A 14207-nucleotide genomic window follows, 5' to 3' on the forward strand; every position below is an offset into this window, starting at 1 on the left:
TTGTAGTTGACAAGTTGATTGAAAATTATGCAGAAATGGGATGTGGATTGTCTATCAAGCTTTGCACTATCACCTGGATTTCTTCAGACCAAATCTGGGTCATTAGCAATAGCATTAGTAGAGGCATTTGATGCAAGAAAGCAAGCTTATGCAGCATCAGCCAAAAAAAAAAAAAAAAAAAAACCCCCACTTCCACTTCACCCCTCTGTTCGTTCAAAATACCTGTCCAGCTGAGCCTTAAACTTATTTAGGCTATCAACTTCCACGACAAGGGATGGAAGTCTGTTCCACCAACAAACCAACCACTCGCTGGCTAAAGGCAAATTTCCGCACGTCTATCCTACATCTGTCTTTCCTCAATTTGAATTTATGCCCTCTCAGGTGATTATTCTGAGCGAGAGGAAGAATCCCATCAGCATTGAGCATGCTCAAACCATTCAATGCTTTATACACCTCTATCAGATCACCTCGCTGGTGCCTAGTCTCCAGACACTGTAATTTGCAAAACTTAAGCCTTTCTTCGTAAGAGCACCCATTTGTTCCATTCACTAATCTTGTTGCTCTTCTCTGTACTCGTTCCAGCATCTCTACATCCTTCTTGAAATGAGGCCTCCAGACCTGTATACAGTACTCTAGGTGTGGCCTGACCATTGCCTTATACAAGGGAATAATCACCTCCTTATCCCTGCTAGAAAAATTCCTATATATCATTGACAATACACCATGAGCTACTCTTGCAGCCCGTCTGCACTGCTCAGAGAACTTCATATCTGCCTGCACAACCACCCCCAGGTCCCTTTCATTCTCTACCACTGTCAGTGTAGTACCACAGAGTTGATACGTTGCTCTGGGGTTGCTGTTTCCCATGTGTAGTACTTTACATTTGTCAATGTTAAACTTCATTTGCCACCTCTCAGCCCATCTGCTCAACCTTTCCAGATCCTGTTGCAGCAGCATAGTGTCAGTAGTGTCCTTGACAACCCTGCCTAACTTTGTATCGTCTGCAAACTTCGACATTAAGCTTGATATACCATCATCAATATCATTTATGAATACAGAAAACAAAAATGGACCCAACATTGAGCCCTGAGGGACTATTAGTGAAGAATGTGGGTAGATTCCACACGATATTTAGTTAGAGGAGAAGCTGTACCAAGGAAGGTAATTAAGTGGTAGAATGAGGCTGTGATGGGCAACTCTATCTGGTTTTTAGTTTAGGATGCTCACATTGATGACAAAAGATAAGCATGTTCAAATGTACATTTCTGAGGAATTTTTTTTGTTAATGTGAGTTTCAACTTTTAATTTTTGATTTTTTTTAGCTTGTTCTTTATTTGTAACAATGATGTATACTCTATTCTGTACAGAAGTTAAACTTGTTAATAAATCTGATATACGAGTAGCATTATTGCATATATATTTTTATTTCATTTCTGGGACAGCCGTATGCAATGTAAAAAATAAGGTTATATTCAGAATCATAATATTCAAATTCATAAATTAACATAAAAAAAAAAATGCAGATAAACAAAATGTTTCTGAAAATTTATTATATAGTGTAATGTTTAAGAAAAAGCTGAAATCAGACTTTTAAAAAAGCCTCCCCTATTTTCCTTCCAGTCTCCCTTGAAATTTTATCTAGCCCTGGATCAACAGGACAGAATCCATATTGGTAACTGCTGATCAGATGAAAGGTTTTGAAATAGTTTCAGTGCTAACGGTTGAAGGATTTCTCCACGACACAACTTCTGTGTCGTGTCACCTTTTACACTCACTTATTGTACCAATGTCTCCTTCTGAATGGAAATGTGCACACATCCCATTACTAAAAAGGGCAACAAATTCCTCCTTTCCAATTCTATTGTCTAATTGAAATTTCCTCAACTCTTTCCAAAGAAATGGAGAAATCCATCAACTGTTAGCTCTAAAACTATGTCAAAACCTTTTATCTGATCAGTACAGGTTTGGAGAATTTTTGGTATCAAATTTGTTCAGAATTCTTCTAAAGTTTTCTGTTGGAAGACCAAGGAAGGCAGTTAAATAGAATGTGGTTGGTATGGTAAGAAGAGATTTACGACAATCATTGATGCACATATTACAGGACAAGTAACATGCTAATAAATTATTTATAATTGTTGCAAACCTCAATAGGCAGAAAATGATGCTTGAGATCTGGATAAAAGATAATTCCTTTATTATATATTCTTATCCTGAACAGCTTTAGTGCATTTTTTGGAAGCCATGGCTCTGCAAGTGGACAAGAGTTTGTGGTGGGATTAGGAATGAGGATTGCATCCCTATAAGAATAATTTCTCTAACAGTCTGAGCAAATATTAGGATCGAAAGATTTAAAACAGCAGTCCAACTAAAGAATGAAGAATGAAAATTGTGTGGATCATCCCATTTCTCAGTCTTATAATGCCAAATGACATTAGGCTGAAAATGGTCATAAGACAGGCTTCATTGGAGAAGAGTGATCACCAACTTTTGGTCTGAGGTACTTAGAGGTATATACTGTGCACTTTGAAAGGGGTGTCGGGGAGGAAAATATAAAGGTATTAAATATGTGGTATTAATAGATGAGTGAAAGAGTTGTGTGAGGTCATTAATAATGGCAAAATCCTCTGGGTCTGTATACTAGAAAATTGAAGCCGATTAGAGGAGTGAACATTAAAAACACCAAGAAAAATTACTTTACTGTTAAGAAAGCTCTTTTGGAGAAAGTCAAGTTTCAAAAAGAGTCAAACTGAATGATTGTAGAGTTTAGGAACAAGAGCAGCTGGTTTGTTTTGTTTAGTGGTTTTATGGCGTATCAGCATCTGAGGCTATATTGCACCAAGTCAAACAAGAGAGGCAACAAATGAATTTGATAGAACTGATTGAAGCAATTTTTAAGCAACAGGAGATTAAAAAAAGGAGATTCCAAATTGGGAAGTCATAAGAAATATCAGAGCAGACATATACCTTTAAAGCAGAAGGAATCATAGTGAATAATCATTTAAAACAAGTGGCATGAGTAGAATCTTATCAGTTGTTGAGGCAACAACTGATAAGATTCTGTGAGAAAAAGTAACTGTTTTTTATAATTTAGTGTTGGTGTTGTGAATTTTAATGGTGTGTCTTGTCCATGTAATTACTTCATCCAAAGACCACATCAGGTGTTTTATTTTATTTTCAGATATTGAAGAAAAGGTGAAGGACATCCATGCAATGAAATTTAAACTGCATGAAAGAGAGAGAACTTTAGAAGAAGAAAAAAGGTAACACACATACACACACACACACATTACCCAAAAAAATACAATTTATAGTTGCAATATTTATTGATAAAAAAAAAGCATTTAATTTTCCTGATTCTACGAATAGGAAAACTTAAGGCTTGACTAGAATAAAATCTCTCGTCTGGGTTTCTTCATTGCATAATGGAGAAAGAGGCAAAGTTTTCATCCTGTTTGATTAGAACTTTAACCCATGGTATGCAGGGTCTTTGAGACCACACAATTTTAACAATGTCATGCTCTTCATCTGCTCAGTCCACATGGCTGAAACTCTCAATATTTATTGAAATAAAAATGTTTTCTTTGATTTATCCATTGTAAATTACAGAAATCTGGTGGTTATCATGCAAACAGAAAAATTGTAGTCCCAGGTCACATTCTATTCTCAATAATTATATGCATGTTTTGAAAAACAGCTGTCACATCCAGGGTCATGTTAACATATGGCCAAACTGGCCATGGCCCCTCACCTGAAGAGGGTCCTCATTTTCAGTGTACTTTATTTTTCAAGTCAAAAAACATAAAACATTTTTGACCTCTTAGTTTACATTTTTATCAAGGAATTATTATTCACAATATAAATATAAAAACCTATATAGTATTTGTATGTATGAGTGTAATATATATACAGGTATACAGTATGTATATTAAAGGGGCCTCAAATTTAAATATAACTGGGGGCTATTTCATCCTTAATCCGACCCTGGTCACATCCAATTATTGAAGCATGCTGACTGTATTTTTTTGCAGTGCTTCCAGTTGATAGTCTCAGTTTCATGTTATTGTAGAGTCTCAGTAGCATTCAATTATTGAAGCATGCAGATTTTTTATTTATATTCCACTTGCTGACAGTGAAGATAACCCCCAAATAAGGGAGGTAATAAAAAAGCATGTCTGAAGTGCTGCAGAGGGAAGGGGGTTAAAAAAAATTAAAAACGTATATTTTCATATAAAAATGGATTTTTCACATAATAGATACAAAATAAAGGTGACATAAAAATAAACAATTTCGAAATATTTATTTCTGATTTTTAAGGTTATAAATGTGGTAACTTTTTCCAAGTGCACGTGTGAGCCTCAAAAAAAATTGGCACAACTGCTTAAGGGTTATTAGCCACCTTCATTGCTGGCTATTTCCAAAGTTTGTTAAATGAGTGATCTTTTTTTACTAGCAGCTATGATATTAATACTGAATAAGAAAAACCAGATTTCATTTCAGCTCTTGATTTAAATCCTATTCCAAAGATGAACTGATTATTTGCATGACATGAAAATGGCCAAACAGTTGCAGAATAAATTTCTAAGGGTTTACATAACATTAAAAAATAGTTCTGATAATTCTTGGGTTTAAAGTCTTACTTTAATTATATTCAGTCTTTGCCTTCACCTGTCTGTAATAATCAATAAGCATATATAGGTAGGTCCTGATTTACATCAGGCACCTCCGTAGCCAAGTGGGAAGGAGCAGCAGTGCGTAGCACACGCTTCTTGATTAGACCGGGGTTCGAGCCCGTCACCACCACCAAATACGGAGGATGCAGAAAGGTCAAGGGAATGACCACCGTGTATTCCCAGAGCAATATGGCCTTAGTTGCTAATGCTCCTAAAAACCAAACAACAACCTGATTTACATTGTGTCAGGGTCGTTAGCTGAAGCAGCGTAAATCGAGGAAGAATTATAATGTATTTAAATGAGATAGTTTCTTTCACTATGAAAATTGAACCATAAGAGTTAATATAAGTGATTTTCATATTAAATATTTGTGGTTATTTTATAATTATGAGATATAAATAATATTTATAGATAAAATGTAAGTAATAAAATAAAAATTTAACGTAGCACTTCATTCCTGTAGAGCCATTTTTGGAGTATGTAGTAATGCCACTGTCTGCCCCCCCCCCCCCCCCACATTGATGTTCTTTGACAGTGGCGTAATGGGGCAACATTAATGGGATGGGTCTGATGGAGGGTCGATCGGTTCTGCAGGTTCTTTGGCCTTAGAAAAGAGCTGCAGCAATGATATTTGATGAGTCTTTCTCTCTTCTAACATATTGTAGTAGGGCTTAAATATGTTAGTAACAGCTCTTTGGATGGAAGAGTTTCTCAGTCTGGGTCATTATCACATAGAGTTTCACAACCTGTTTATATTTGTGCCAAAACTGATTGAAGTGTCTTTGTGGTGAGGGTCCTAATTGGTGCAATCTCTTGCTCTTCCTCCTCAGAATCCTGTTTAGCCAGTTGGGCAGCCAGCTCCTCTAAGTCTTCCTTTGAAAGAGGCTCACCATGGCTTTGCAGCAACTCACTGACATCATCAATGTCAACCTTGTCAAGGCCAACATCCTCAGCCATTCGAGTGACATCTTCAGCCACTGCTGAAACTGGCTCAAACTCAAGAAAGTAAGACACTGCATCAGGCCACAATTTCCTCCAAACGCCATTCATCCATGATTGTGACCTTTCCTGGCTACAGTAATGTTACTTACGGCCGTAAGGATGTTGTAGGACTTCCAGTAGTCCGTCACAATCACTGAGTTAGATGACTGCCTTGACAATCCCTTTGAAGGTCATATGTAAATAGTATGCCTTGAAGGTCATAATAGCACCCTGATCCACTGGCTGCAACAGTGAGGTGGTGTTGGGTGGCAAATAAATGACCTTCACATTCAGAATGTCATTAAGGATATTTTCAAGATTGGTGGATGTCCTGGAGCATTGTTGAGGACTAAAACAATGTTTTTGGGCAAGTTGTTTGCTGCACAAAATTGGGCCACTTCTGGACAAAAGTATGAAGTGTACCATTCACTAAAAAGGGTCGAGTCACCCATGCCTTCTTGTTAGAGTGTCAGAAAACAGGAAGTCGAGTCTTCACAATGCCCTTCATAACACATGGATTCTTTGAATGGTACACCAACATCAGCTTTAACTTAAAAGTGCCTGATGCATTACCACCCAGAAGTAATGTAAGCCAATCTTTTTCAGCCTTAAAACCAGAGGCAGACCTCTCTTCACAGACTATGTATGTCCTGCCAGGCATCTTATTCCAGTACAGCCCCGTTTCATCAACATTAAAGACCAAGTCTGGGATGTAGCAGCCTTCATCCATTAACTTTTGGAATATGGGAGTGCTGGTGCTAGCCGCCTCATCAGTAATTTTTACATTGTGAATTCTGGTCTGGTTTTTGAACTGGGAAAACCAGCTCCTGCTAGTCAAAAATGATGTGTCCCTCCCAATTCCTCATTAATTTCATTGAACAATCTCCTAGCCTTGTCCATAACCACTGCCTGTGTTACAGGAATGTTATTTTGGTTCATATCATCTATCCACAGCACTAGTAACTTCTCCCTCCTTGAATAAGTTGTTCTTGAAACGCTTTCATTAACAATTCCTGTATGTGACTGCTTGATCTTCTCAGTATTATTCATAATGGTCGTAACAGTAAAAGAGCGACATAAGTGGACCTGTGAGTTTAACTTCTGTTCCTGGAAAATTAATGGAGGCACTGGTTAAAGAAGCACTGCAGGATCATCTAGACAAGACTTCAGTTATAGCTCGGACACAGCATGGTTTTGTTAAGGGGAAGTCTTGCCTGACCAATTTGATTGGATACTATGATGCAGTCACAAAAGAATTGGATGCAAGGAATAACTTTGATATTATATACTTGGATCTTAGAAAGGCTTTTGATACTGTTGCACATGGAAGACTGCTGCACAAATTGGAGCAGTGTGGCATTGGAGGCAAATTGCTGCTATGGATAAAGGGGTGGTTGAGGGGGAGAAGACAGAGAGTGGTAACCAATGGACACTGCTCATCGTGGACTAATTTTATTAGTGGAGTTCCTCAGGGTTCAGTATTGGGTCCATTATTGTTTTCTGTATTTATAAATGATATTGATGATGGTATATCAAGCTTAATGTCCAAGTTTGCAGACGATACGAAGGTTGGCAGGGTTGTGAAGGACACTACTGACACTATGCTACTGCAACAGGATCTGGAAAGGTTGAGCAGATGGGCTGAGAGGTGGCAAATGGAGTTTAACATTGACAAATATAAAGTACTACATATGGGAAACAGCAACCCCAGAGCAACGTATCAACTCTGTGGTACTACACTGACAGTGGTAGAAAATGAAAGGGACCTGGAGGTGGTTGTGCAGGCAGATATGAAGTTTTCTGAGCAGTGCAGATGGGCTGCAAGAGTAGCTCATGGTATATTGTCGATGATATATAGGAATTTTTCTAGCAGGGATAAGGAGGTGATTATTCTCTTGTATAAGGCAATGGTCAGGCCACACCTACAGTACTGTATACAGGTCTGGAGGCCTCATTTCAAGAAGGATGTAGAGATGCTGGAACAAGTACAGAGAAGGGCAACAAGATTGGTGAATGGAACAAAGGGGTACTCTTACGAAGAAAGGCTTAAGTTTTGCAAATTACAGCATCTGGAGACTAGGCACCAGCGAGGTGATCTGATAGAGGTGTATAAAGCCTTGAATGGTTTGAGCATGCTCAATGCTGATGGGATTATTATTATTATTATTATTAATATCCATATGATGCAAGGAAGCCTGAGGCTTATGCTGCACGAGGAAAAAAAAAAAAAAAAAAAAAAAAAAAAGTTCCCGAGTAACCCTGAGAGAGAGAGAGAGAGAGAGAGAGAGAGTCAAAAGTAGAAGGGATTCACCAAGAAAGAGAAGAATGATGATATCCAGCTCAGGACCCTGGGTTTGCCAAGCCCATACTCACCAGATGTGAGCCCCCGGGGTTCATTCTTCCTCTTGCTCAGAATAATCACCTGAGAGGGCATAAATTCAAATTGAGGAAAGACAGATGTAGGATAGACGTGAGGAAATTTGCCTTTAGCCAGCGGGTGGTTGGTTGGTGGAACAGACTTCCATCCCTTGTCGTGGAGGTTGATAGCCTGAATAAGTTTAAGGCTCAGCTGGACAGGTATTTCGAACGAACAGAGGGGTGAAGTGGAAGTGGTTATTTTTTATTTATTTATTTATTTTTTTTTTTTTTTGGCTGATGCTGCATAAGCTTGCTTTCTTGCATCAAATGCCTATGCTAATGCTAGGTGCTAAGGTTAAGTTTTTGCACACCTCTGAACACTGCCCTCCAGTTTCCATACAATGAATGTTGTCCATTTTCACTTCAGTCATTAGAGATTTGCTGCTTTTTTTAACATGTGCAGGCACAGATTCACCGCTCACTAAGAAGATATGGTTGCACAGTTTATTTAAAATAATAAGGCACAAATGAACACAGGAAATTATTAAAATTTATGGCACACCTCACAACGCGTGCACACTGGCAGACAAGGAGAAAGTAATTGGCACTGACATTAGCGCCACCTAGGTACTCACTTCCTGTGCTGTGTTTACACTTGCCTTTTTGAAATTTTTTTATTATTATTTTTTTAATTTTTATTTTTTCAGTATTATTTTAAAAGGATGTTAACGTGAAACAAAAAAAAAGTAAAATGAAAAAAAAATGTAAAATGAAGTAAAGCAGGGCCTACCTGTACTTCTGTTTACAGTTCTAGATTGAGTTGATATTATTTGACTTCCTGACCAAAGGAGTTAAGATTGTACAGAATACAATTATTTTTTCAGAAAAGCATGATTGAAGCAGGATAGGAGATTGTACTTAACTGTAATTTATACCTGTATATTCAGACCTGTGTAAAGGTCTGAATATACATACATACATATATAATGAATTCTTGGCAAAGGTAAAGAAAGCCAACACGAGAACCACGGGAAACTTACTGGGCAAACTCGTTTCCTGCTACTGCAGTTTCTCCCTGCATTCTCGCTAAACCGATGGTGCATGTTATCTGTTGTGGCAGTAGAAGTCGATAATGATCTATTCATTAGTTTTTTCTCATTGATTATAAACTGTGATTACAATTACTTAGAAACATAGATGAGAGATTAGCATTAGCAGTGTCAACTGATGCAAGAAAGCAAGCTTATACAGCATCGGCCACAAAAAAAAAAAAAAAAAAACCAAAAAAAAATCCCCCCAGCAATTCCCATATCACCAATCCATTAAGGTGCCTCCATAGCCAGGTGGGAAGGAGCAGCAGTGCGTAGCACACGCTTCTTGATTAGACCGGGGTTCGAGCCCATCACCACCAAATATGGAGGATGCAGAAAGGTCAGGGAATGACCACCGCATATTCCCGGAGCAATATAGCCTTAGTTGCTAATGCTCCTAAAAACCAAATAACAAGCAACAAACAAACCAATCCATTAACTCCAATAGTTTGTCTAGTTTTTACTTGAATTTATTTATTTATTTAAACTATCGACTTCCACAACAACAGGTGGAAGTTTGTTTCAGCATTCAATCGCCTGCTGGCTAAAGGCAAACTTCTATACGTCTATTCCGCAACCAACCTTTCTTAATTTGAAATCAGCATGGAGCTTGCTCTTGAAGCTTTCTTGATAAGAGCACCTTTTTGTTCCAATTACCAATCTTGTCCTTCTCCGTACTCATTTCAGAAGCTCTACGTTCTTCCTAAAATGAGGCTTCCTGACCTGTATGTGATACTAAAGATGTGGCCTGATAATTGCCATATACAATGAGATAAGCACCTCATTATCCGTGCTAGAAAATTTCCTGCATATCATTGAGAAAACCCCATGAGCTTACCTAGCAGCCTGTCTGCTCTCTCTCTCTCGGAGAACTTCATATCTGCACAATTACCCTCAGGTCTCTTTATTTTCTACATGCCTACTGTAGAGATTTTGTAGAGATGGTATTCATTTGAATAAAGGTGGTGCAAGGATTTTTGTGGATTTCCTGATTTTCTTGTCCCCCCCTCCCCAACTAGCAGTTTCCTGAACTAGAGGCAGTGCACGTGAGGCTGAGCCATGTGAAATTAGTGGTCATATTTATAGATGATTGTTTATTAGAAAAATGTTTTCAAGTAAGGCTCCCGCATTTGGTGGCATATATCCTGTAGTTTTGAGGGAGGGAGTGTATTGGACTGTTGAGGCTAATTATGAGGGCATCTTTCTTAATGATACATAAGCTGACCCTAATGCTGTATTGATATTGTAAACAATACCCTTTCAGCTTTCATCCATTTGTATTTGATCAGGGGAAAAAAGAAAATCAAGGACCATACATAAAACATAAATATTAAGCAGTGTTGTTTGTATGCAACTTGGTAAGCATCCATATTTCTACTACATCTAATGGGTAAATTTGATTGTGTGAGGCCTGGTGTGGCTGCACCTGTTGCACATTCCTAAAGGTAGTCCTACACAGACAAACTTAAGTTGATGACTGTTATTATAATTAACTAATTTGTGTAGGTTGTGGTAAGGCAGAACCATATTAGCAGAAACTGCTCAAAGATACATGCATGTCTGAGCACTTTCATTGAAGTTTTTGTGGCATGAATGACTTGAAAGAAATATCAGAAAGTTCTGAAAATTTCACGTTTAGAGCCTGCAAACTTGCAGTGAGATTTTATTACTAGTTTCTAATGAACAAGTAATAAAATCTGGGGGAAAGTGGTCAGTGGCATCTCCCCTAACTTGGTAATCACTTTTGCAGTCTAAACCTCCTAATTGAAACTGCATATCTGTTACTGCTAATGGTAATGGTGGAATATGGTAATGTAGAAGTGGAAAATTGCAACAATTACAGTCTCTAGGAATTGGTATGAGAAAGCATTTCCTAATAGTAGTATCAATTTTATTGTTTTTAATCAGCTCATATTGCCAAATGAGAGTCTCAATTTCTTGATACCTGTTTGGGTGGAACTGGACTGGAATATATTGAGAGTGAAATGTCAAAATGCCTGGGAAGATATCATTGCTAAAAACTTTGTCTTCATAGCTCCTGCCTTTAGCTGAGTATCTTAATGTTGAAGTTAAAAATTCCTGAGAGGAAATGGTCTTTGTTATTATCATGTCTTCTTTTTATTAATAGAGGTAGAAAAGATAACTAATAAATATCTGTTTTCGTCCATACGCATGAAGATGTCAATCTGTTGGTTCATTTAATCACGTAACAAATTCATGTGAGATAACCAAGTCCTTTTCAGTAACTAATGCTTGCTCCATTTTTATTTGTTCATTTTAAAAGTTCCCCTTTTCTAGACTGCAAAAAAATATAAAGTTGATCCGTATCTCTCATTTGCACCGACATTTATGAAGCAACTGACTATCTGCTACTGATCTGGGCACCTAAATGCACTTAAATGTGCGACAAGATGTGTTAGCATTCCATTTCCTTGGATGGAGGGAACATTCTGACTAACAGCCAAAGTCACTTAATTGCATCAATAGCAGAAAGGTGGCCCCGGGTGCCAAGTGTTTTTCGAGGTCAAGTGATATTACTGCGACTTACAGAGTGCTCTTGACAAGCGATTAAAATTATTTTTAAGTTCCCATCTTTCTCTCAACAGTCTTATTTAAAACAGTTCTATACTTGAAAAACCAAAAGTTAGAATGCAGAAAGGAAACTCACCTTTCTCTACCTTTTTTTATATATTTCTAGTTTACACTAACCAACTAACCCTTTAACTGCTTGGCCTCCTAGCTGCACTGCTCCTGCCTCCCTGTGGTGGGGCCAGAAACCTTGGCAGAAAAGTCCTCTTGCCAAAGGCAAAAGGAGCAAACATGGCAAATGCAGATCGTGTTTCTGCTACTCAAACTAGCAGAAAACTAGATCAAATGGATTCATGTACAGCTAAAAGACAAAGGACAGAGGATCTCCCTCTAGTCGCACCACTGTTTCTAGTTATTCATTCTAAGAATGAACAACCGATTGGAAGTTCACCTTTCAGAATTCAAAAAACTCTTGAAAGCATAGCTAGTTCCCCTAAAATAATCAAAAGACTAAAATCAGGGGATCTACTAATAGAGATGACAAATCAAAAACAAGGAAAGCATCTAATAAAAGCAAGAACTTTTGGAGAAATTCCAATAACAGTTACTCCTCATTCCACCCTGAATACCTCGAAAGGAGTAATTACAGAGTGAGATCTCCTCAATGTTCCTGAAGATGAGATAAAAGAAGAGTTGAAAGACCGAGTTATTCAAGTGAAAAGAATAACAATTAAAAGAGAAGGAGAAATTATCCCAACGAGGAATATAATTCTAACTTTCAACACTCCAAAACCACCAAAAACAGTAAAAGCTGGATATCTAAACTGCCCACTGAGACCATATATTCCAAACCCTGTCTGATGCTTTAATTGTCAGAAGTATGGACACTCTCAAGCAGTATGTAGAGGCTTTTCCATCTGTGCCAAATGTGGGTCACGACTGTACAGCACAGAATTCAAGATGCCCAAAACTGCAGAGGAGAACATAATGCCTACTCAAAAGAATGTGAAGAATGGATGAGAGAAAAAAGAATACAGAAATATAAGGTAGAAAACAATGTAACATACCAAGAAGCAAAAAAAACAATACAACCACAATGAACAAATAGACCAACGTACGCACAGGTAACGCAAACTTATAGGACAATAGAAACACAGACAGATGTAACAGAAATTAGTTTTCCGACACCGGACTCTAGTCCTACTAGCTCAGTAAACAGGCGGTAGGTGTTATCAGTCTGGAGCTTAAATCAAGGCAAATCGTAAATGTGGCAAACAATGAAATGATTGGTTGTGGGTGCAACAAATGACAAGCTACTGTGTAGGCATTGGTTGGCATTATAATGTGTATTTATGAGATGGTGCATAATTGTTTTGTGATGAACAGTAAACAGATAGTAGTAGCAATGAATCTTTTAAAGATGGAAGAAATTTGTAAGGAAAATAAAATGTTGGTTTTTTTTTGATGAAAACTAAATTAATAAAAGATTCGTTCTGTTCATTTTTATGTTCTTCATTATGTTTTTTTCTCATTATTAGAAGCACATTTTTGGAGTTCACGAGTGTTTTTACTATATTGTTGATTTAGGTTTGGTTACAAAAAAAGGAGAAGGTTTCTTTATTTTTCGTAACCTGACCTTAAATGGTAGGTTAAGATTTTTTTTGATTTTTTTTTTTTTTTTTGATTTGGCAGTTGTTGGCGTATCGGCTTCTGTGGCCATATTGCACCTCCCAAGGTTTTTGCAGTACTTTGATCCAAGCCTGAGGCGGGAATCGAACCCGCGACCTTTGGGTTGCCGGGCAGGTACTTTACCCACTCGGCTAGCCCGGTCGGCTAAGGTAGATTAAGAAATAATAGAAAAGGTTTCCTTATATTTCGTGACCTAACCTTAAATATTAGGTTAGGAAATAATAGGAAAAGAAAGAAAGATTCTTTTTATATATATATATATATATATATATATATATATATATATAGTGAATAGCTATTGAGGTGTTGATTGATGTTATGATATGTATGTATCCACACGAGTGTCTTTAAAAATAAAAGTACAGTAATAAAAAATTAATATTTTGATAATAAACAATTAATGCGCTAGTCCACCCATGATTCTAAAGAAAAAAGGTTAGGTTACCCCCTCCATTTCAGGAGGTGTTCAGGCTCCCATGGGATTCAATTGGAGGTAACCTGACCTTTTTTCACCATTAGGGCATATTATTGAACAAGAAAATAAAAATACAGTCATAAAAAAATTTATTTTTTTTATGAATGTATTTATAAATATGAGTGTGATTCTAAAGAAAAAAGGTTATGTTGCCCCCTCCACTTTGGGAGGGGTTCAAGCTCCCATGGAATTCAAGTGGAGGCAACCTGACCTTTTTTTCACCATTACGGAAAGCATTCATTAGGGCAAGTTACCATTAGTCCTTCTGAGTGCTACTAAAGTGATACTAAACCGATGTTATCGTGTGTTGTGTTCGCGCACCAATCAGCACATTGTTTGCCACGCCTACCCACCACCAAATACGGAGGATGCGGAAAGGTTGGGGAATGACTACCGCATATTCCCGGAGCAAT

The 14207-nt window shown here is 37.6% G+C and overlaps 1 protein-coding gene across 1 annotated transcript in view; it reads left to right on the top strand.

The window, feature by feature from the left end:
• LOC150090908 (uncharacterized) overlaps positions 1-14207 on the top strand; it is a 202000-nt gene that overhangs the window by 144363 nt on the left and 43430 nt on the right. The window contains exon 5 of the mRNA XM_090380604.1: positions 3179-3260. Coding sequence (XP_090236730.1) covers positions 3179-3260 — 82 coding nt within the window. The remainder of the gene's footprint in view (positions 1-3178; positions 3261-14207) is intronic.

Source organism: Mastigoproctus giganteus, chromosome 1, assembly GCF_048544385.1.
Source record: "Mastigoproctus giganteus isolate SK-2022 chromosome 1, ASM4854438v1, whole genome shotgun sequence".
NCBI lineage: Eukaryota > Metazoa > Arthropoda > Arachnida > Uropygi > Thelyphonidae > Mastigoproctus > Mastigoproctus giganteus.